We start from the raw sequence: 24934 nt of genomic DNA on the forward strand, positions 1-24934 counted from the left end.
TAGCAGTACGTGCCATGGGCAAGCACCCGTTTTATGCTCCGTCCGATTTTACGAGTTTGTTTTTCTGCCTTTTTTCGGGTCACTGATGGCGAGCGGTGGTGAACAGTTAGGCTTTACTGGGTACGGGATTGCACTGATCCCTTCAGCGATTACTAGTAGTTGGATATCTGGGTACACAATGTACGACTATGCTTTAGATGTAAAACAACTGCGCAAGAGACGGATAGCGGGAGGGGAGGAGGGGGGCTCAGAGGAGAAAGGGGGAACTCGAGTGTCGTACGCTGTTGCACAACGTTCATCTTCACGGGTCCATCACTCGAACGGACGCGCAACATCCCTGCTCTGCTCGCCTCGGCTCGTTGTAAACGAGAGCTGGGCTGCTCCTCGTCGTGGGATCTTCTTCAGGTATGTGCTCTTTGCGGCGTGGGTAAGTCAACCCTCATTTTGTAACATAAACGAACAGGGGAATCGTTATTGCCGTCTTCTAAATCGCCATCTCCGACTTCAGACCACAGTGAAGTGAAGCTCCTGCTCAGTAACAACTGATGTAATTTGAAACGGAACATTCATATTTAGGCCTTGGCAGATCGTTACGATATATTGTGATAATATTTGTAGGCGGTTAGTTAGGTTATTTGATTTAGGCTGCAGCACTCGCTTTTAGATTAGCACGAGACAGGCTATTACAGAGGTCCCATCTATTTCTAGATCAATTGTTTTTGAAGACTCATAATATTTTTTGTTCCACTTCGTAATTACCTAGTGCTAAAAGCAATACTGTCATATTGTACTATTACTGTTTTTTTTACTCATCATGTCCGCAGGTTTCTCATTTTGGCACAACTACTGTGTAGTCTACTAACCCAGAGATGTAGGCTGTAAGGCAATAGACTCATTCTCTCTTCTGCGCTCCTTTAACAAGTACAGTTTTTCTTCTGTAGTGATGTGGCGGAAACGCCATTATAATAGGCTACTAATTAATTACGCACGTTTCTGTGGACTTTCTTCCTCGTCGCTTTAGGTTCTAGTTTATTCTATTTTCGGAACACCCTTCTATATCTAGGTCAGAGTGAAGAGCGCAGAAATGGGAGTCGGTCTTAAGTTTGTCAGTCGATGGTAATCTAGGTCCCTTTTCAGTAAAACTCAGGGAAGACTCCAGAAACTGAGAATGAGCAGATGAACTTATGACCCTGCACTGGACAGCGTATTCTATGTTGTGATTTACAATAAGGGCGGTTTACCCACTGCAATGGATGACAGTTTCAAGGTGCCTGAATTGCGAAAGATTATGAGTGACATCTAAGTGATTTAACAAAGAGCTGCATTGTTGTCAAGTCATGTTGGTTGGTTGAGAAACTATTTGAGAACTAAGAATTCTGGTCTAATATAATCACCCAAGTAATAACTGAAATATAGTAACTTGCTGGAAGGTAACTGCACTTGATATGGAAAGGGTATGAGAGTACCTGTCGGAAGACCGAACAAAAGTGCTGAACTAATTACTAATAAAATATGGTGGAACAAAGAATCAGTAATACTGCTGAAATAGATCTGAAGAGGGAAATGTTGAGGTAAGAGGACAAAAGAAGGAAAAAGAGTAGCACTTGTGAAGTAAATGCTTTTGAATGCAAGGTCATAGAATAGAAGAGAGTATTAGTAGAGAGCAAGAAGGGAGGTGCAAGAAGAAAAGGGATACCTAACTTGAATTGACTTAAAGAAAGTCAGACCCTTAAATCATTTATTTGTTTTCTCATTTTCAAGATTTGTATCAGCATCACCATTGTTAAGGAGATCATCTGATTTCAGAAATAGACCCATGGTACAGCAGGGAGATCATGACTTTCATTAATGAATTTCATGAAGTTTATTATTCAGTATTCAGTGGGATATATCGTGCAGATGAGGGCGGTGTTTTTGCTATTATGAGATGGATGAAATAGAAAGGGTGTGTGTGTGTGTGGGGGGGGGGGGCAAAAAAAACTTAATAGGAAGGAGGTAGAAGCAAAATGAATGATTGTGGTAAACTTTGAAAAGTAGGCGTAGGTCCCAGCGAGGGAAAGAGACCCTTAAATATCCTTTCCACTTTGCTCTTGAGCACACCCCCCCCCCCCCCCCCCCCCCCATCCCCACACACACACACACACACACATACGCGCAGGCGCGCTGTGCACTGCACTCTCTCTGTTTTCCACAGGCCCATTTTTCATTCCTCCATTCCTTTGGGATTATTTTTTATAGCACCAAATCCTAAAAGGAGTCCCATGAATGTTGTACCTTCCATAGAAAACCACTGAACATTGTCCACAGTGGGGTTCCACTTCAACCATGCAGTAATATTACATGCAGTAATCATTACATTTTTGATGATTATGATCACTACATACACTGAGGTCCTGAGATGCTACCAATGAGATTGTACTGCATGAGTGTGGATACACAAGAAATTGCTTTTTTTCTGTGGCTCAGAGTTCTTTGAATCATACAGTATCGACCTCCACAGCTGTTTAGCAGAATGCACATCCTGCGTTGTAGTCGTATGTTTTTTCCTTCAGGCTAGAGGTTGACTACTGTATTTTATGGGTCCCCTGTGCAGTGCACTGAGATCATCATTCAGAGTCTTCCATAGAAATGAGCTCATCTTTTTTTGGAAAGCACCTGCTTTTTGGACAGCTCAGAAAACAGTTTTGGCTGACTTGTCTAGAAAACAGTCAAGGGAATTTTTCAGGGTTTGTTCAAAGAACGATTTGTGGGAACTTGTTTGAAGAGATGTAATGTTTCAGATTATGCAGCTACTACTATTGCTAATAGTAGTAATCTTACAACAAGTATTATGACAAATCTATAGAATAATGAAGTCATTATAATAAACTGTTCTTTACCATTCATTTCCCCATGACCTCCTTGCATTTCTGTTCTAGGCTGGAGAATCAGTAAAAGAAGATTGCATTGAACTTAATTGGTTAGGAGTTTGAACATTTATTCAACAAACATTGTTCCTGGAAAAGTTGCCTTACACTTTGTGTTGTCTCATTACCGAAAGTCCAAATGGAAAAGAAAATGAAGAAGGACCTACCTACACTGACACCGGAGGGAGGGGGCGAGTATAGGAGGATAGAGGGTAGGAGAAGAATGAGAAGGTCCAGAGTTGAAGATCTGGATGCTTCATTTAAAGAAATTGACGGCAGAGATCAGCATCTGCAGGATTTAGCAATCCATGAAGCTGACCACTCAGAAAGCAGTCTAAAGGTCAAGATTGGACTTGGGGTTAAACGAACCAAGAAACCCCCAAAGAGACTAGAAAACTTCATATGTCGTCCCACAGTTCGAGGTTCTCAGAGGCCTGGATCTGTAATTGGGCATGACCTCTTTGATGAAGGGGGTGGTATGACGGCTAAAACCAGAGGCTCTAATCAATTACATCATTCTGTTCACAAGAAATACAATGGAGAATCCCTTGCAACAAGTTCAGCCATCACAAATCCAAGTCCACCAACAACGCTTCTCTCATCACTGATACCTTCCAGAAGGGCGTGTCCAGCTTCAGACTCCACAAATACTATGACAGCTGAAAAGGTAAGGGCCACTCAGTTTATACCAAACATTATTGAACCTTCTTTTCTCATTATTCCATGACCTGTGCACCTTGAATAGTGATAATCCTAATTTTCATATTGTATAATTGTAGGTAGGGTGTGATTAATAATTGTAGTATAATTAGTATCGTTTATGGCACATCTCAGCAAACTCTTTGTTTGAGGGTTATAGAAATAAGTAATAACTAGTTCCACCGTTACCTGTATGTATATGAGGATGAGACAAGGATAAAACTCAAACTCCTCAAACATCAAAAATATTTTCACAGCTGCATGATAATATGAAGACATATTCTTTGATACACTCTTTTTGTAAAGCACTATTGTGTTTAGCACAGCTGTTTAAAATGTGTGGAACAACTTATATGATTGGCTGACACTAATTAATCACCCCATGTCATTTATATTCTACTTCAGACAACCCCTTTGCGCATAGTGTCCATGAATGTGTCTGTGCATTTATAAATCAGAGTTACCTCATGGATACATTCTCATGCCCTTGGTGACATGTGGCAGTGGTTCTGTAGGTCATTTCTACTGCCTGATAAAGACAGGGCCCTATGTTTTTAATCAGTGATGCGTAATGCTAGAGGACAGACTAAGCCCAGAACAGACTAATCCCATAAGTAATATTGGTAATACAAAAAAGGAAAACATACACCGGACTTTCAGAGAATGTTAGTAGATAGTAAATATTACTCCTTGAATATTATGATTAAGAATATGGTTTGAAAGCTTATCTTGACTTGTGGAAGGTGACAAATGTGTCTGGACAGTCACTGATATTTTGTACTTTATAAATAACATTAAAGAGATTAACTAGCAGTTCATCTTCTGTTGTTACTCCCCTTTGACTATCTACCTCATTTCCAGTCCCTGTGCTTGACTCTTTTACTGCACTCCTTTCCTCCCTTTTCCTGCCACACTCTTTTTGTACCATGCTCTGCTTTCCCATGAAGTAAGCATGTGTGTGTGTGTGTGTGTGTGTGTGTGTGTGTGTGTGTGTGTGTGTGTGTGTGTGTGTGTGTGTGTGTGTGTGTGTGTGTGTGTGTGTGTGTGTGTGTGTGTGTGTGTGTGTGTGTGTGTGTGTGTGTGTGTGTGTGTGTTGGGAATGAAGTAGAAAGCTTGGATTTCACTTGTTCACTAGACAGACAGACACACAGATTGATAGACTGACAAGACTAGTTTGTGTGTGAAAATAATTGCCTTTTATTATGCATCCTCTCTGACAGGCTCTTCCAAAACAAACTAGAAGAGCAAATTTACAGTCAAACGTCATGGTAGAAGAATTTCCTAATGCAGTTCAACCACAGTCATCCAGCAAACTGTCCATTACCCAGAAGAAAACTGCAACTACTCCCATAAAGCAGACACACTCCCCCGCACCAAGTCCCTCTTCTTCCTCACCATTACAGCAGAACTCCAGTTTAGAAGAGGGTATGAAACTTCTTAACAAGGACATGAAAGAGCAAGCTCTGAGTTGTCCAATCTCCAGTCATGGGAATCAGAGTAAAACCAACTTATGTACTGTATCACATAACACAAGTTCACTGTCCCCAAAACAAACATCGTGTTTTCTAAAGAATGTTTCCAGTAATTTAGAAACGTATTTCAGTGTTAATTTGAAAAGAAAGGAAGATGAAGTTTGCATGGAAGAGTTAGAGCATCCCAACCAGAGAGATTCTGGAACAATTGCTAATGACGAGGATGAGGAGCAGAATGGTTCCATGCAGCAGTCGAGTCCTTGTGCAAATGCCCCACCAGTACATTCTTCTACTCAAGTAGATGGTTCCATATCCCCCAGTAAGAGCAGTGCCAACACACCAGGCGTATCAGAGAGTAGTAAAGGGAGCAAGGAACACAATGAAAATAAACATCTATATGGAGCAGAAATTACCATGAATTCGTCCCAAGCAGTCCATGTTGAGCAACAAAACGATAGAAGTACAGAAAGATCACATGTTAATGAGCATGGGAAAAAGGTCACACATTGCTTATATCAAAAGGAAAGTAAAACAAATTGCTCATCTACTACTAACTCTGAAAGCCCAACAATGAACACTCAAAAAGCTCCTGCTTCAGTAAAACTTGTTATGGATGGCTCTCCTTCAAAATTCAAGCAAGATGAAAACCCTTCAAAGAAACAGAAGGTCAGACACCTTCGCTGCAGTAAAACTTCAAAGTTGAGTAGTGAGAGTAACTTTAATCCTGTTGCCTGTACCAGAGTACTGCAGGGTTGTTCACAAAACGAAACTCTATCCCTCAAGTCTTCGAAGACCCTATCCTCCTCTCAACGTGAGAGAAAACTAGCCGGACGACCTCCCAACCTGAAACAATCTCAGAACTTAATTGCCACCTCAGAAATGTCATCTCTTAGTAAGACACAACCAAGGAAAAGGGGTCGCCCAAAAATGATCAAGTTGGAAGTACCTTTACAGTGCAAATATTCTCAACTAGCTAATCCATCAAATCATGAAGATCCACAAGAGCCAGATTCAGAACCTGATATGAAACAGCCAAGAAAACGAGGACGCCCCAAGCTGTCTCTTTCTAACACAACACAGGGAGTTCAGCCAGCATTCGTTTCCAAGAAACAGGGTGCTGGAGATCATCAAATGACTTCAAAAGCAAGAGATACTCAAAAGTGCCACAGAAGCAATAGGTTAATAATGAAGACTATCATCCGAAAGATCAATAAGATGAGAGTAAAGAGGAGAGATCAGGTCCTGACACACATTCTCCTGGGGCAGAACCAGTGTGACGGTGCTGAGTCCGCTAAGGAAGGCAGTGGGGTAGATGTATGCAGCACAGTTTCTCCTGCTACACACTCTTTATCCTCCCTTGTAACATCTTTCGGAGGTAAACTTGGTCCTCAAATTAATGTCAGCAAAAGAGGAACTATTTATATGGGAAAGAGGAGAGGTCGCAAACCAAAATGTCAGAGAATCTCCACCATAGCATCCAAGCAAGTTCCCTTTTTAGCATCTAAGCAAATGTCCTTGGATACTCTGCAGTTTTACTCAAAGTCTGCATCTATGCATCAATCATTAGAGGCCCAAACTGGTTCCTTGTCTGGACCCTCTTGTACACTCAAAAATATTTCCTCTTCTTCATCCTCTGTTAGAGGTTCACAAATTAATCTTAATGCCAAAAAAGTAGAGGCAACATCCTTCATACACCTATGTGAACAACAAAATTCCAAGGCTCACTATGAAACAACACTGACTAGCAATACTGGGGTGGGAATTAATCACAAAACCACTTTAGATCGAAGTGAAAAGGAAATTAATACCAGGTTGTCAACTGATATGGGAATTTCCTCCGGAATGACTTCGGGTGCTGTATTTACCGGGACTGGTATTCCAAGGAGTACGTCCCTTAAGGCAAGACCAAAAACTCTTTCATCCTTAGATTCTCAGCACTTCCCTCCTGCACATTTGCCAGTGCACTCTAGTGTAGCAAAGGATTCTAATGGGAAACATATTCCCAGCCCTTCACTGGCATTCACCGATCAAGGGGCACATAAGTTTAAGTGCCATAGAAAGAGTCATCACTGTCTTGGTCATGACAAGCTTAGGAGACATAAATATAAATGTAAGAAGAAGTTTATGCAACTCAGGGCCAAAAGACAGGACCCAGATTTCCTTGCTGAGGTCGAGGACTTAGTTGTAAGACTTAGTGAGATCCATATTGTGCATCACATCACCAGAACAAGGCTTGATGATGATGGTAACACTCCTGGAAGAAAGAGTGTAAAAGGCAAAGGTCAAACTCATGATCATCAGTGCTTACAAGAAAAAGTTCACTCTCCAGCTATGTTTCAAATTAACCTCAGTGGATATTACTCACCCCATTCTGCCCTATCCTGTGATCCTCTTCATTATGTTAGAATGACAAATTCAAGAAGGAAGCATGGTTGCTCCTCTGAGCCAAGTGAACAAATTATTACTCATTTTCCTGTGATGCACAAACTTGCATATCCACTCTCGGGTGGTGGACTTTTCCATCCATCCTACAAAGTACCATTCACGACCACCTCACTTGGTTTTGGACTCTATCGAGGATACCCACCCACTACACCTTTATATCCATCACCCTTTCCACCATCATATGTACATCACTATTCTAAAAATCCCATTATAAGTCCTTCTAAGTTTCACAAGAAGAGGACCAAGCACCTAAGGCAAGACCCAACAGTTTGGGGAGGAAAGTCACAAGGGACATACCCCAGAGTTACACCTCACCTTTCCTGTGATTGCTGTAGTAAGCAGAGGTGGCAAAAGGAAAAGAGAGAGAAGGACGTTGGAGGAAGGGATGAACATGCTGGACTGAGAGAGAGAAAGCACGGCATTGAGTGGGTTCTTTGGCAAAATAAGCATGCAAAAGACAATGAAAATTCAGAAGACTGTTCTTCTAAAGACCCTTCCTCATTACCTACTTCCTCAATGTTCTCCAAAATACAAAATAAAGACAAAACATTGCCTCTTACTCATCTGAGTCCATCAAAGCAGAGACCAGTGGAGGAAGTAAGATGGTCAGAGCATCAACCACCATGGCAATGGACGAGGGTTCATGCACCGCAGATTGGCAGCAGAAGCCTAAACCAAGAATTTAAGTCAAATGGCCATGATGATATTCTGGAAGGGTCAGAGTGTGATGGAGACTCAACATCACCTAAGCAATCAAGCAGAAGAGCTCACTCTTTCTTAAGACAACCTAAACTGTTCAGTAATACCCAGAGTCAAAGAAGGACCAGAAAGGATATTGGTGTGGCTGGTGCATCAGATGTGTCAATGCAAGAAGATGGGACATCAATGCACGAGTTCTCTTTTGTAGAAAAGATAGCAGAAGGTAAGTTAATTTATTAATTATGACAGAATATTATTGTTATTAATCACTTTTATGAATTAAGTCATATTATTTTTTTTGTGTTTTCTAAAGTAAGAAATGAACACTATGGTCTTTAAATTGGAAAATTCTAAATCTTTTGTATTGATTTTAGATTATAGTTATTTAGTTATAGTTATTTAAAAGATTGAATAACTGATGTTGTGGAGTAACATTTTAGAAACAATCTAAATACATGTGCAGATGATTACAGTCTTTGTGCAGATAAATCAGGGCAATTTATGTTATGTTTGGGAGCACTCTCCTCTCATTCAGCACCCACTGTTTAACTGGCTGCATAAGAAATCAGAGAACAGACTACGCTTTGGCTTTCTATGTAACTACATACTCAGATTCTCTGCAGCAAGTAAGGTCCTTTCAGAGGTGTGAGCTTTACTTCTGTTTATTTTTTCGCTGTTACACATTCACTCTGTTATGTGGTTTTCTGGCACTGGTGTTATTGTTGTTAACCTTATGTAACACTGCTGGCTAGAATATTCAATGCTTTATTCTTTATTGGACTAGCAGTGGTATTGGTGTTTAACATGTTTGCAAATTCTTTTCTGACATTACTTCAGGCATTAACTTAATAGGGAAATGTGTTGGAGTGAACTTGGAAGTTACTATAAGATTCCTCCAATTTGTTAATTACTGAGAGGCATCATCTACAAAATTCCCTCTTAGACATTAGAAGCACTGTGTGGCTCCTCACTGTTCAGGTAAACATATGGTAAGAAGCAAACCTCAGCATGTGAGGAACATCTCTCAGCAGAGGCAGAGTTAGCATGTGGTGTTGGGTGGTGTGTTGTCTCTGTTATCCATTTTGTGTGTGTGTGTGTGTGTGTGTGTGTGTGTGTGTGTGTGTGTGTGTGTGTGTGTGTGTGTGTGTGTGTGTGTGTGTGTGTGTGTGTGTGTGTGTGTAGAAACGTAGGCATAAGAAGTGTGAACTGAAAGCGTTCCAGGCCTTAATGGGTTGTTCTGTTGATGGACCAGGCTTACAGCAGGCTACTTATATTTTTCCTTTTTAATTAAAGAGGTTGTTTCTGTTTTCAGTGTTAGTGTAAAACAAAGTGTTTATATATATATATATATATATATAAAGATGACAAAACAATTAAACAATTAACATGGTTAAACAAAGTTGCTCTTTCAGTGGTTGTCCATGCCTCACTATGGACCTGGTTACTATATTTCCCATTTTTAAGCCAGCAAATGAAAACTGTATTCTGATCAAATGCTAACAACAGGGTATTGAGTTACATTTCAGTTACTCACATTTTATTAAACAGGAATAGGCTTGGTTTGTGTTCGCTGCCAAAGCTATTCACTCACACACACACACACACACACACACACACACACACACACACACACACACACACACACACACACACACACACACACACACACACACACACACACTCACTCACTTTCAGTATTCACACACTAACTTTGGGTCTCACCCTCATTAAGTGGAGAAGTCCCTCTGAATCACTGGGAATCATGCTATATTTTCTTTATTATGAATTATGTGCTTATTCTGTTAGCTGCCAGCCAAGAAATTTCCATTTAAAGCACCGCCATAGACCTCTTGTCTGTGTGTACCCAACTGTTTGAGTTGGAAAGGTATAATGGGAGAAGTTAAGGCGGTCAACAGTGGTAGGGAAATGTGGTGAAGGGGAGGAGGGGCCTTAGCATGGAAGTCTCCAAGTAAAATTTCCCAAATGATTGACAGAGTGAAGGAAGAGGGAATGTTGTTTTTGTCAGTGCCAAGGAGTATATTTGGCAAGAGTACATATTCTAACTGGGATCATATGTCCCTTAAAGCTCCCAGAGATCTTTAGTCATACTGCTCTCTCTGTATCTCCTTGCTTCCCCTTTCCTTTACCCCATCCCCTCTGTTTGCTCCTTTGTTCCGTCTAAAAATACGCTTTTGCAATAACACCTTACCTGTGGACTTGTGTTCACACTTCCATGTTGATCCGGCTGATGTAGTTTTAAAGGGATCTTGTCTGGCTCCCATTCAGACTAAAAATAGCTCTTTGCTAGATATACAAAGCAACAAACATGCAATCTATGTTACCACACCAAACACTGAACACCAAAGTCTTTCTCCTTCCTCACTCTCTATGATTTTAGCATGTTTTCTTTCTTTCTTTCTTTTTTTCTTTCTCAGAAAGCTTTTAAACAGTCAGCTGAACTGTAGTGTTATTTATACACCACACTGTAGTCCCTGGTGTATGATGTACTTTCTGTGCTGTAAAAAGGAGGTGTTTGATCATTCCAGAAAGGCCGTTCCTGAGCACACAGTCCGCCCTGATTTCACAACATCCCTGTTCTGGGGATCCAGTGCGGTCTGTGGAATGCTCCTCGGTGCAGCTTTGTGATATTGATTTATGGTTGCGTCTAACTAGTAGCAATGGCAGAGGAGAGAAAGGGCATTTGCAGTAACTGCTAGTGGGTATGATAGCATATTCATAGCCAGTAGGACTGTTAGCAGGTTTGAGGGTGACTTTAAAAATGGACTTTGTTACAGATTATTGATTAGCCTATGTAATGTATATATTATCCATCTGAAGGTCATATATGCTGGATGTATTTCATCTGGACCGCCATGACAGTCCTTCCATATTTCTTGTATTAACATTTTCTCCTAGGTTAAAACGAAAGGTTCCTGCTGTTATTTTGAATGTAGTCCTGCATCTAGAAGGGAGTACAGTAATTTCTTCATTGAAGTACGACATGATGTTGAAGCTTCTCTTTGTAATTTCCACAGACTCTGTCCAGGCTGGTATCCTGCACTTCCTTGGGAAGGATCACTGCAGTCATCTTCCCTCTGGAGAATCGGAGAAGAGGTGCTCGAGGGGACATAAGCCCAGCAAGAGGTCGTTCCTACAGAAGGAGGGTGGCCATTTCTGCCAAAGTTCACCTCGTTTAATGCATGAACATACCCACCCGTGTTTTAAGGAGTCCAGAAACCCTGCATTTACAAGAGATAAGCCACAGACACATTTCAAGTCACCCAGTCATAAGGACCCTCGTGAGCTAGAAATCACAGCTGTCAGCGAGTTGAAGCGGAGAGGGCCGGGCCGCCCGAGGAAGAACCCCCCTCCCCTGTCTCCTCCGTGTGCACCTCCCGCACCACTACTGTTCCAGCCACTGACTGAAGAGACAGAGAGAGGAGGAAGAGGAGGGAGCGCTAAAAGACAAGGCGACACGGTGATAGAAGTGATAGAAGCTGTGATTCACGGAGAGCAGAGAAGAGGAAGAAAGAGAAGAAACACAGAAAGAGAGAGAGATGGAGATCTGGAACAGAATGAAGGGAAAGATAGGACAGAGACTTCTCCCCAACACACTCACACATTCTCAACACCTTCTGCTTCCTCTGGTCCATCACCTGGCCAGCCAACATCCCTGGATACCGATATCCAATCAAAGAAGAGTTCTAAGAGATTGCCGCCCAATAAGAAGTATTTATGGGCAGGGCTTTATTCAGATGTTTATAAAACTGAAGAGTAAGTTCACAAGCATTAAACTTTATATAAACATGTACGACAGAGAATCAGCTTACTGTGTATGCAGCTGTATTGTCTGTTCATCTGACTGTAACATGACTTTGGTAAAACTCCAAATCACTGTGTGTGTGTGTGTGTGTGTGTGTGTGTGTGTGTGTGTGTGTGTGTGTGTGTGTGTGTGTGTGTGTGTGTGTGTGTGTGTGTGTGCACGCGTGTGTGGGGGGGGGTGTGTGGATGTGGGTGTGTGTGTGTGGGTGTGTGTGTGGGGGGGGTGTATTACAGCATTCCTCAGCTGCCACAGGAGTCAAGCATGGATGTTCTAGAATACAATCCATCAGAGCATGAACACGGCCTCCTTCCTCCCCCTCTACATGTGGGTGAGTTTGTCTGTGTGTTTAACATGGTGGAACTGATGGATCACGGTTGACTGCAAAGCCACACATGAATCAAAACCACCAACAATCAGCTCTTCTTCTTCATTATATGCAGCTCATGAAAATGTTATACTTAAATATACCAATATTGTGTTAGGTTAATAAGTATATTGCAGAAAATGAAAGTGTAGGTTGATTATGAGCTAAAACTATCTGAATGTCTCCTTCCTGTGGCGAGTTTGTTTGTCTCAATAGTATTATGAAATCTTAATCCTAAGGTCCACTTCTGTGTGAACGTATGTGTTTGCATCTGTGTGTGTGTGTATGTGTGTGTTTGTGACAGGAAAGTACCTGCGGTTGAAACGGATCGACTTTCAGTTACCCTACGACATCCACTGGCTTTGTGCTCACAATAAGGTGCTTGTCATTTCTGGAATGCAAAGTGTGAAAAAAAAGATGGACACTTGATTCTGCAGCTTTCCTCATGCGGGTATTTCTTTCTCTTTACAGCTACTTGAAAAGCCTGACGCTCCACCACAGGCAGCAACATCTGGTACGTGTCTGTGAATGTGTACGTTTGTGTATGTGTGTGTGTGTGTGTGTGTGTGTGTGTATGTGTGTGTGTTTATTTGAGAGAGACAGACCAAGTGTGAGAGCGTGAAAAAGCTGAAATAACGCCGGTTATATAGACAGGCTGTTCTCTGGATATGGTTTGAAAGGTGATGCAGCTTCTTTGTGAGTGATGTATTTTTCTTGCCCTCTCAGAAGGGTGTTCAGTGTATTTTTAGAGGGACGTAATGGCTCTGTCTCTGACTGCAGACACTACCTGCAAACCCCTTAAAAGCTGTGTGGTTCAGAGCTGTGATGGAGACTCTCCCTGCATCAGTCATGGGTATGTGTCCCCTTTCACACGTTGTTTGCCTTGTCTCATAGGTCTGATTTAAACTTTCTGTTATTGGCTTTCAAACCCAGTTATTGGCCTGTAAAACCAGGTTGTCCACAAGTTCTTAGGATCTTAAAAAAACAGTAGTTTGTAGTGAGCTGAGGAAGGGAGCTAAGGAAGTGAGCAGGGCCTTGTTTTCCGTAGAATTGGAACAGGTCCTTCAATACTTTCCCACCACGGGACACAATCTCTTGTGCACATGCACTGTTGATATGAGTCTCTCTGTTTTTATCTGATTATGGTGACTGGGGTTATGGAGTAATAGTTTCGTCCATGATCGCCTCTTTCTTTACCTTCTCGTGGCCTGTCCCAAACATGACCCATAGGTCCTCTGAACCTCCCCGGACTGATGGCACGGACAGTGGCTCGCCGCGGCATGATGATAGCGAACAGGGACACCAGCTTCCCAAACATCAGGTACAAAAATATTGCACGTCCAAGCTGCCAGGAGGTGAACGTGTGAGCGACTGCTATGGCGTTCCGTGGTGGGGTTAGTCCGTCTGAAGGTTTTCTTTATTTCCTTTGACAGGAGGGAAGCTGTGACAATGACAACTTCCCCTCGCCCTTATCCAGTGAGGAAAGGTACCGGAAAAATGTGTTTATCCCGATTGACATTTATTGCCATGGAGAAGGATAATCGTTGCCTCAATATAATCATATATGCAACAAAGCAATTTCCAACACAGACTCACTCTTGCTTTATTTTTGTTAGACAGTGGTCTCAAAATGAAGCGGAGTTGTAATGTAATTTGTTAGAATGTCTGCCTGAATCAAAGTACTTGGACAGCCATGGACAGTAAGCATATTATTCCAGTTTGGAAAGCCTTTTGTCATGCATTATATATGCCCAGTGTCAAAATAGCAGTTATCTTTTATTAGCATTACAGATTTCCTCAAATTTCCTTCTCTCTGGTTCTTTGGGTATTGCTCTCTTCCTCTTCTCTTACTTTCTCCTTCCTCCCCCCCCTCTCTCTCTCTCTCTCTCTCTCTTTCTCTACATATATATATGCTTGCTATCTCTGTGCCTCTCTCACTCTTTCTCTATGTCTCTCTGCCCATTACTTCTGTAATCCACTGTAGGACTTTCGTGATGAAACATGGCGTCTTCCTGGTGCGAAATTATGAGAAGATGAGGTCGAGACAAGCCTGTCTCCTGAGAGAGGGAGTGGGGGAGCGAGAGGGACAGATGGAGAGAGAGGGTGAGATCGAGGGAGAGGCAGAGAGGATCGAGGATGCCGAGAGCAGCTACAGTGAGGATGGAGTCATCGAAGAAGACCCAACCATCAAGCCAGGTCTAGGAGTGTGTGTAGTTGAGGACTAATTTGTGTGTGCACATGTTTATAATTACTGCTTATATGGATATTAGTGGAAGGCATTCCTGTACAGCTGAAAGCAGTGAGTTACACATATGTGTTTGCTCCATATTTCATTATAGGTACATTATAGGTAATGTTCTGTAGAGAACATTAATATACAGGGATGTTTACATTTAAAGACACCATATATACATTTACATAGTTACTTGCTTCACTCTTGCATCTACATACCTTTCACATTAGTTTCTATGTATTAACTGAATAATTTCCATACACTTCTTAATAATATACAGTATATTAGCATTAGTAACTAAATATAAAATATAAAATATAAGAGATATAAAAAAATATTTTAATACTTACTCTTGTTTTGATGATCATTTCAACATAATTTTACCATGAGGTCTTTGTTGGATCTAGTGCATGATCCTGAGGACGTGGTATCCTCGGTGCTCTGGCCTGCTTTTGCCCCATGGCTTCTCTCCCCCTTTCGGCTCTATTCCCCCTCTTCCTGCGTCTTTCTTCTCTCCTCTGCGTACTTTAGGTCATGTCATTGAACAGGGTCTCTGAACAAACTCTTCCCTCTCAGGACTAGCCAGATGGGCAATAGAACTCTTACAGCTTCATGTTAAAGATGTTTTTCAGAGTACCACAAGCATCTGCCTCGGTTATTTTAAATTTTTCATAACCCATGAAAGTGCTTTCATGTCGAATATATGTGCATTATTAAACACGCACACACAAACACACACGCATACACACAGTGGAAGCAGATGTGTGTGTTTTGCATGTTGCAGACAGGTGCCCAACTGAGCAGAGTCCATACTCTGAAGAATCGGAACACGTGAAATCCCAAAGCAGAAGCCTCAAACACACACTCCAGGAGATCTGGGACAGCGTCGTCACCTGCAAGGGTACGTCCACTGACTTGAGACAGTATTTATCAGGACATAGGTGGAAAATGGATAACTAATTGCTAGTATTCCATCTCCCTTGTTCTGTGTTCTTCCATGTATCTTTGCAGGACCGTCTGGGCAAACCCTTACCTCTCCTCTGCTAAACCTGTGCTCCAGAAAGAGGTTTGTTTACCAAAGAATCTGAGATAGAAACCCTGTCTACACACCACTAGGTGGAGCTGTTAAGATATCATTTTTCAACAAGAACATTTAGGCCATGTTCACATTACAATCCAAGTTGTTCAATTCCGATTTTTTTCCTCTGATCTGCTTTGCCTATCATGACAGTTTACGTTCATAAAATTTATTTTTGATTGTAATGTTAATGCATCAGTCCAACAAAACGTCACACACAGATACATAAAAAAAAAACATATTTGTCACTCATATTTCAAAAGGCAAAATGTATGTGCCAATAGCTCATCTATGCATTGCAGTTTCCTGTTGTACAGTTGTACATCAGGTCGAGAAGAAAAGAAATCCTGTTTGCCACTGCTAATGCTCTGTTGGGTTGTGATGGTGACAGTGTGATAGGTGCATGCACATGAGCAAAAAGCCATGTGAATTCCAATCTACTCATTCTATTCAAGACACCTGGCCACAGACCAGATATGAATCTGATTTAGGACCTAATACAAAAGTGACTCGAATCTGATTTCAAAAGATTACATTTGTGTGTCCAAAACTAACCATAACCCTCCAAAAAACAGATTTCTTTCACATTAAGGGGAAAAAAAATCACATTTGACATCAGGTTGGTAATGTTAACGTAACCTTTCGAAATATTTTTCTGCACTTTTATTGTTTGCTGTACATGCTGCCTTCTTGTGCATGTTGGTGTGTGTGTGTGTGCGTGTGTGTTGTCTTTTGACTCCAGGTCTGACTCTGCTCTGCTGGATCTCACTACAGTGCAGGCACAGCTCATTTCAGGACACTATAAGAGCCTGGAGTCTTTCCACAGAGACATGCTCAGAGTATTCCACTGCGGAGAGGTCAGTGGGGCTCTCTTGCCTTCATAGTTCACAAAGAAACGTTCTACTTTAGTGTCTACTTTACGTGCAAAGCAATGAATCATTTAGGGCTGCCTCCATTAAAAGTGGACAGCTCTGCAACATCTAGTAACAAATACAACAGATGGCCCGAGCAGTAGTGAACTTCTAAAATTCATCAGTGGAGTACCCTCAACCCCCTACAGAACCACATAAATGTGCTAGTGTGTGCTTAATATCATGCTTTTTGTGCTGATTATACTGTGTTCTGTATCAGAAGTACTATGGCTCAAAGTCCTCAGTTGGCCGTGATGTCAGCCAGCTGAGGGCTGCGTATTGCAAAGCTCACCGGGAAGCCTCAGCCCACACCACCAGCTTCCTGTAAGAGAGACGAAGCCACACCCTCACATCCGCCTCCCAGGGCACGTTGTGGTTGGGGTGAGGACCATGGTAACAGTCCCACAGGCATGATGGGGCCTTGAAGAAGAGGCAGACAATGCCCTCCAATACCAAAGACCTGTTGTGTGGTGTGCTCACAAAGGCATTGCACAGGTGAGACTCACAAGCACAAATAAAAATGCACAATATCTTCCCAGACATACACTTTACAGTACAACACTCAATAAGAGCACACAGAACCCAACGTGATCTGACAATTGACAGAGTTCAGGTTAATCCCTCTCTAACTGTTCAGAGTTTGGCATTACATGACTTGTTTTCAACCTCTGATTCTGCCTCTGATCAGCTAATATACCAAGTATGCATATTTCCATCTCAGTGCTAGACTGCCCTGTGCTTAGCAGTAAACACCAATACAACCCGCCTTGTGCTTCTATTATTAATTCCCACCTTGTCTACCGTCATGTGACCCAGAAGCATCAGCACATAATCTTCATTATATTTGAGTGTATTTTTAGCAGCTAGGGTCCTTACCATACGCACAGCATAACATCAGACCACATTACACCCATTCTCTATATACTGTACTGGTGACCTGTCCTGTCGCATACTCATTATAAACTGATATTTATTTATTTGATATGTATTATCATGACACTAACCATTTAAACCCCGCCAAAGAGGGTCATGTGACCACCTTCATCCTTACACCCCAGCCCAGTGGCTTCACTCGGTGCTGTTCCAAACGCTTGCACTGATGTTTCTTGTCTTCTCAAACTATCAGGTTCCTGGCTCCTTAGGCTCAAACTTCCTGTGCTTCAGCTTTGTCATGTTATCTATTTCATATTTTATCCCATTCAGCTATTTCTGAGTCAGATGTTTGTAACGTGACCGTGACTTTGACAAAGACATTGTTTTATTGGTCAGTTTTATTGGTGATGTGCCACAACTTGGTTTGTGCTGATATAATAACACCTGGTTAGAAGACATAACGATTTACCATAATATATAAGTATCTGAAATAAGAACAGACAACAGTTTATACATAAACACAGGCAGCTACAACTGTATTCACAACTGCTAAACAAATATATAAAATGTGAAGATTTAAGGTACCAAACTCTAGCACTGGTTGATAATTTGCTCTGCTGATTTAAATCTAGCACATTTGAGCCAATCAAATGAGGCCTTCAGCTGCAACTCTGTATTAACACACTGTATCTACACTATATTCATACAATGTTGGTTAAAGTCTTTTTAGTGAGAGTTGTCAGGTTTCTGGATCTTTGTTACTCTTGTCTAGATAGGTTGATATGTCATCCTTAAAGATAAATATTGGAAAATGCAGTGTGCAAGAATGCAGAGCTTATGTGATGATGTTGAGTTCTCTCCTTTTGAAATACTGTGTGATAGAGGACCTCCAGGACTGTGACAGAGGACCTTCTGTGCTGGCACAGCCAAATATCTTTTCACTGCCAATTAATCTCTTAGGCACTGAAAATGTAAATCTCTTTAGGGGTGATGTAAGGACAGATTTAACAAAGGCTGATTTGAGTTGTGCTCTTAGTGCCTGCAGTAGGTTAAATGTTCCAAGCTTCCACAGGAAGCATGTCCTCTGCTGCACCTTCTTTAAGATGGAGCTGACAGTGTTTTCCCTTTTGAGATGCCAGAAAGTTATTGTTCCAATTTTAAGATAAATTGAAAGACTCCTGTAGTGAAAGATGAGTCATTGATAGCAGGAACCAGAAGTTGAGGAATTCTCCTGAAGTTCTCAATCATCTCCAGAGCTTCTACAACATTTAGCTTGAGACTGCTAAACCTATATCAGGACACATGCTGCTCTTCTTCCTCTATTCGGATTCACTCAGTAGGATATTCGGGGATCATTACAGGGAGTCCTGAAGGAACAGTCATTTGGTGTAAAGAGGGAGCACGCTACCTTCTGAAGCGGCAGAGTAGAAGGGCAGATAGTGTTAGGTGCACCGCCCAACTTCACACAGGGGGAAGCTGGTGATCCACTGACAGATGGAGTCAGGCACAGACAGCCAGGACAACCTGGTATATGGGAGCTATGGGATTGCTGTGTTAAATTTAGAGCTGAAGTCACCAAGATGGATCCTGACATAGGAGCATGTATCCCTTCCTAATGATCCCTTCCCTGCAGTACGAGCCACAGCATTACCGGCAAACCTGCTGGCACTGTTGAGAAACTACAGGGATCCTGTTCTAGGGCATGTGATTGTTTTGAGTGCTTTTGAGGGAAGGACTGAGTGATGGTTATTTATTTGTGCCGTTTTTCAATGACACAAGAGGAACTAGCACCAGCGGTTTTAAGTTTACATCCTGAAGTTTCCTGAAGATACCTCTCATTTGTAGATATCTAGAACTTAAGATCTCGTCAGTCATAGATCTTCACAGCTAGGCTATTCAAGTCTACAGTAAAATTTGTTGAGTTGTTTGGCAATTGATGGACATTCATGGATCAATAGTTCTAATAGTTGTTAACTTGTATGCCTGTGTAGAATGTGGATTGGGTCTTGGCTGGTAGCCATTTTTTAATGCTAGTTAAGAGTTTCTGTTAAACTGTCTAAACTGTTATATACTCACTGTATCAGTTACTTTGGAAGCTTTGCACTAAATCTCAGCAATATCCATAGATTAATGGAGATAAATGGTTTATTTGCATATACAATTTAGAGATGGAGAGAACAGCAGCTTATGAGGAAATATTGAAGCACTGTAGGTTAATTCTTTATACAGTCCTAGGGGTGTAGAGGTGTTATAGTTAGGTGAGAAATGGAACCCCCAGAGGTCTAGATGCTGTTTAATCAGAAACAAGGTAATGTCTCCTCTTACCAAATGATGGCTTTACAATGAGGAACAGTGTGAATTGAACAGGGAAATACACAGCAGTGCCACATTACAGTGTGTGACAGTATAGATCCTAGATAATTTTGGTATACAAATACATCCAGTAGTTCTATGACATATTATTAATACAATATATCTCAATAATCATTTGACAATGTACCCCAAGAGCAGGTGCAGGGCTAGGAAAGCCTCCAGATTTTACTAGTGAATTGAATTCATGGAGAAACACTGGGACAGACCAAGCAGTGTAAGGGTGGCTTACACGCCACAGCACTGAAACCGAAGAACCACGTAAATAGTGTTAGGGGTTACGCAGCATTTAAGCAGCTGCTGGTAGGTTTTGATGCCTGTAGCAGGAACTGTTCTGACTGGAGCTGTACTGTCCTGACTGGAGCGGTACTGTTCTGACTGGAGCGGTACTGTCCTGACTTGAGCTGTACTCACCCACCTAGAACAGAACATTTTTCCTTGGACAAGGCTGTCCAACTTAATGACATTAGTTGTGACATATCTAATGCCCTTGTCCTGGACAATACAAAATGACCATTAATTGGAAATGACAAGATCTGCGTTGGTTGGGCAGAAGCATGTACCTGTGAACCAACCTAGGGACCATGACTGCATGAATTTCACACTGGCCCTGTAACATTTTTTTAGCTGAATCTGCAGTGACCATGTTGTACATTCTAACATCTTCCACTAACTGAGCATAAAAGTTACCTTAAAAGTTACCCATAATAGTTTACCATTAAAGTTACCTCCCCTATAGTATGTGTTGCAGAAACCAGATGGCAAGTAGCTTGGTTAGTCAGTACTCCTCCCTTTGCATTAGCTTTGGTCCTCAATGGTGATACATGATACATGAATGGTGTTTTTTAGATTTTAAGGCTATAGAAATGGCATTTGCTGTGGACCCAGTAGCACCCACACAAGCTGCAGTGTCAGATACCACATCTCTACACTTTGTCATGAATAATTAACCATAACATCATTTGTAAAATAATCTTTCTGCATATATAAAACGAGTAGATATGCCCCCATTAATCATGGCAAGGGCCCTCCTTCTGGAACCAGTCCATATTTAAGCCCTGTGTACATTTTATGGAATTTACAGGAGCACAAGTTGTCTTTCCATAGATTTGCATTGCACACTTCATGAGTATATCCACTCCAGGGCAGTAATAACTGTTTAATCCCACTGCAGTATTTTACCAGTTATCAATGTGTATTTTATACTGATTATTATAATTGATTGCTTTATTCCAGAGTAATCCCATATCAAACCACATGTGAACCCATTTGCACTAGGATTCATTATTATTCATGACACTGCAGCATTGTGTCACGCGGTGCAAACATGATGTGCTAAGAGCAGTGAGATTTATAGAGGGCAACGGTTGAGGGTCAGGCTTACCAACATGAACACATGATACAATAAACACATAAAAGCAATAAACACGAAAGCTAAGATCAGGAAAACTGAAAAAAAAATCACAAGAAACAAGGAAACATGAAAAACAGTTTTAACAAATAACATAACAAAGCACTTACAATGACCAGTGAAGATGTTAAACACAGGTTATAAATAGGCAAGTAAATGAGAGGATAATAAGAAAGAGGTGGCAGCAATAACAAGGGCAGAGAACTAATCGAGGGGAGTAACTCAGAACGACAACAAAAAGCATGTGGAACAAAACACTGGAAAGTTAAGGAAACAGGGCAAGAGGGAGAAGCCATGTCTGGGAACTTGTCAGGGTTTTCTTTCTCCACACAGATGACATTGTATTCATCGGTATTGGTTATAGACGTGTTTTGGGTGCATGACATTTTCAAAAGACTCTCTAGGAGCCTGAGGAGTGGGAAGGAAACATTATGCCTCATGCTGATCCCCACGCTGATATTTTTTCATTCTTGTCAGATGAACCGAGGCTGCATTTCTTGTTAGGCCACTGATGGAGTAGTGAAGAGTACTGTGGGCAGTCTAGCTAGGAGAAAATTTGATTTCAGCAGGACCTCATGTCAGGTTCCACTGCAAAGCTCTCATGTATGTCAAAGCTTGGATTTGTCTACTGCCCGGGCCCTGTGAGACCCTGTGAGACCCTGTGAGACCCTCTGAGCCAGACACTTACTGTAGTTAAGCAGCATCACCCATAAGATGATGTTCACCCATCACCAGGAATGTCCTCTCATGTCCTCTTTGCTCGACTGAAGATTGTAGTTCTGGACTGGTTGGACGTGCTCTTAGGGGAGAAGAACAGCTGGGAGATGAGCAAGATTCAGTGCTGCTCTGTGCTTACTAACATTGGTAGAAAATGGTCTATACCCAAGTTTTGCTGAGGGTTTTTTGTTTTTGAGTTTTCAGTCTCTGATTTGCTCACTCAACTAAGCCTTATCCCTCTGGTTGAAATGAATAGTGAAACCTCTGTTTGATTCCTTGAGCTTGTCACACCGTTTTCAAAAGCATTTCCTGTAAAATGGGTGCCCAGACAATAGTCCCCATCTTTTCTGTCAGTAACACCTCAGCCACTTTGGCCATTGTGTCACAGGCATTTGGGAATGTTCCTGCCCACTTTGTGAAGTGTTCTTTAAACCCCAGTAAATTTTTCTTCCCCCTACAGTTTCATAATGAGCTAATTCAATTTATTTGCAGCTGTGCAAATGGTTGCATAGATCTAGGTTGTTGTTTCATTCTTCCTTTGAGTGTCAGTCCAGGGTTCCAGCAGGCACATGCAGCACCCCAATGATCATAATCACGAATGTTATTGTTCACTTTCGAAAGCCCTCAAGTCTGTCCAAGCTGATGTCACCTCAGTCTGTGTATGACATAACCTATAAAGGTGAATCATAGTACCCATTATCAGATCTGGCAGATTTGCAGTCACCTTTGGATCACTCCAGATGGAGTCTTATCTCCACTACCACAGTTCTCCATCCGCAACCATTTTGTTCAAGTTTACTAAGACTTCACATGCTTCTGATAATGTGTATAGTTGTTCAGACTAGCTGGCCACAGCAAACTTTACATCTATGTCCTGCCCTTCCTGCAAATGTATTCTCTTCAACATAGAAAGATTACCAAGCAACATAAAGGTTGCATGCCTCTTCAATAGGACACTCTTTCACTCTCTGACTGTGCTTCACTTATCTGTGATGTAGCAATGGTGTAATTCCCTTTTGCCAGATGTGGATACACAACTTCAGTGTAATAAAAATGATTCCCTTTTTCCCTCCATATCCTATTGCGTTTATCACATCACTGCTGATTATTTACTTGATAAAATAGTAAAACCAGAGTGAGAAACCTCGGTATCAACATCTGGTGCTCTTTTTAATGGAGATTCAGGCTTAGCTTTGTCAATGAAAAATAAGCCTGCCATAAAAAATACGCCGCTCTCCATAAACTGTAGTAGATGTGGTCCTGTAGCTCAGCTGGAGTACTTTGAGCTGTGTGCTCTGTGTGCCACGATCCACGAGGTCATGGTCTCTGTTCCCAGGGAGCACACGCTGCATTTCACTGTTTTGTACTGAGCAATTACAGTAAATTGAATCTTAATACAGTTGTCATGTGTCCTCTATTTACTTACATGTCAAGTGTAAGTGGCAGGAGAGAATTAGCGAGTCCTAACTTTAGAGATGTACATATTTGTTTTATTTAAGGTACAGAAGGCACAACCAGATGTCCATTATATATTTTCATGTGGTCTACCTGCCCCTTTCAGAGAATCGTTAATTGGTTGTATAATCTGTGAATAACTAGGATTGAGTATGCAACATTCTGCTACATTCTGCAATGACCTGTTATCCGTTGGTTCAGGGTCACTTGCACGTCTAAGAGATGGCATACCTTAAATATGTAATTTTCCCCTGGGCTGTCTGTACTTTATTGGGGTTACAATTAACACCACTGTTAGCCAGGTGCTGCAAGATTGATTTCAACCCTCTATTAAGTGCTTCAAAATCCTTTAAAGAGAAGAGCATATAACCTACATATTAAACAAATTTGGGTATTATGCACGAGCTTCTGATAGGCCCTACCTGCACAGGGATTTGGTGGAACGAACGAGTCTCGGAGTGGTACCATTACTCAAAGACTTACTTATGTGCCAGCAAGTTCTTTAACGCTTTGCAATCAGTTTACAGTATGTGTGCTTTGACAAACTGCTGCTTAAGTACTTTACTAGTGTTTGAAGGGATGATGTATCTGCATTTAACAGATTGCGTACCTTCCATTTAACAGAGCCCTGCTGGATGGGATGCTTGCTGGGAAAGAAGAGATAAACATTCAGACTGAAAGCCCACCCATCCATACTACTCTGGGAAGAAAGGATATCAGACTGAGGAGAAAGGAACTGTTCATCAAAAACAATCAAACCCTTCCTTTCACTTACTCAAACTTTTATCAACACTCCAACTGTTCTTTTGTATCTTTACTTGGTGTAACTGAAACGCATGGCATGAAAAAGCTGTTTAGTGAGACAAATCTTAGCCAAGGAATACACTACAAATATTTAAAATGTGCATTTAGTCAAATGTATTACTTCATATGTTTTCCTTCATGACCGTGTCCTATACATTTCATAATTTGCCTTGTACAATGACTGCACATAGTACCAATGATGTAATTAATGTGAGCTGTGCCTAGTATTTAAAAGCAATAAGATGCCATTTTTTGTCCCCATGCTGCTTTTTTACCTCTGTCAAAATGTCCCGTCTTCAAATGCAGGAATGTTGAACACTTAACTTGTTAGGTCAGACTTGTAGATATGCTAATTATAAGATATTAAGAGATAATCTTTAGAAGAGATGGTTTTTAGTAAAATAGTTTTTAATTCAACAAGATTTTTTGGGGGTCCAGCCTAGCCATTGAGACCCCATTTTAGTGAGTGGTTTCAGTTAGGTCTCAATAAAGTTTCTATCAGTGTCTTCAGTGTCTCTTTGCCTGATTATGTTAAGTCACTGGTGGATTTATCAAAGGCTTTTTCACACTGATACAACACAGTGAGCCTAGTTGTGGGATAGTGAAATTCTATTCTAGAGTACCAATTAAAGAAAAGAAGAGGATGTACCCACAGAGGACCTCAGTTCTCCGTC

At 41.4% G+C, this 24934-nt stretch overlaps 1 protein-coding gene across 6 annotated transcripts; it reads left to right on the plus strand.

The window, feature by feature from the left end:
- LOC143473731 (histone-lysine N-methyltransferase ASH1L-like) lies at nt 1-24766 on the plus strand. 6 transcript variants are annotated; one of them, XM_076970838.1, is made up of 16 exons: nt 248-405; nt 2919-3573; nt 4826-8444; nt 11257-11995; nt 12278-12372; nt 12713-12786; nt 12880-12922; nt 13189-13261; nt 13639-13729; nt 13842-13894; nt 14393-14604; nt 15426-15542; nt 15653-15707; nt 16462-16576; nt 16851-17125; nt 24081-24766. In XM_076970838.1, the coding sequence occupies exons 2-15, from the start codon at nt 3046-3048 to the stop codon at nt 16956-16958; spliced, it is 5922 nt and encodes a 1973-aa protein (XP_076826953.1). In that variant the 5' UTR covers nt 248-405; nt 2919-3045; the 3' UTR covers nt 16959-17125; nt 24081-24766. The 6 variants fall into 6 exon arrangements, with proteins under 6 accessions (XP_076826956.1, XP_076826955.1, XP_076826957.1 ...); XM_076970839.1 differs by having other exon boundaries at nt 271-427; XM_076970841.1 differs by lacking the exons at nt 15426-15542; nt 15653-15707; nt 16462-16576; nt 16851-17125; nt 24081-24766 and adding an exon at nt 14025-14108 and having other exon boundaries at nt 1-405; nt 14393-14532.
- Nucleotides 24767-24934: the final 168 nt, after the last annotated feature.

This window comes from Brachyhypopomus gauderio, chromosome 13 (genome assembly GCF_052324685.1).
Source record: "Brachyhypopomus gauderio isolate BG-103 chromosome 13, BGAUD_0.2, whole genome shotgun sequence".
Lineage (NCBI taxonomy): Eukaryota > Metazoa > Chordata > Actinopteri > Gymnotiformes > Hypopomidae > Brachyhypopomus > Brachyhypopomus gauderio.

Bases quoted from the DNA above. Each gene is read 5' to 3' on its own strand.
- LOC143473731 (XM_076970838.1), top strand. From the start codon at position 3,046: ATGGAAAAGAAAATGAAGAAGGACCTACCTACACTGACACCGGAGGGA. The intron at 8,445-11,256 runs GTAAGTTAATTT...TAATTTCCACAG, and splicing joins TGTAGAAAAGATAGCAGAAG to ACTCTGTCCAGGCTGGTATC. The intron at 13,895-14,392 runs GTACCGGAAAAA...AATCCACTGTAG, and splicing joins CCCTTATCCAGTGAGGAAAG to GACTTTCGTGATGAAACATG.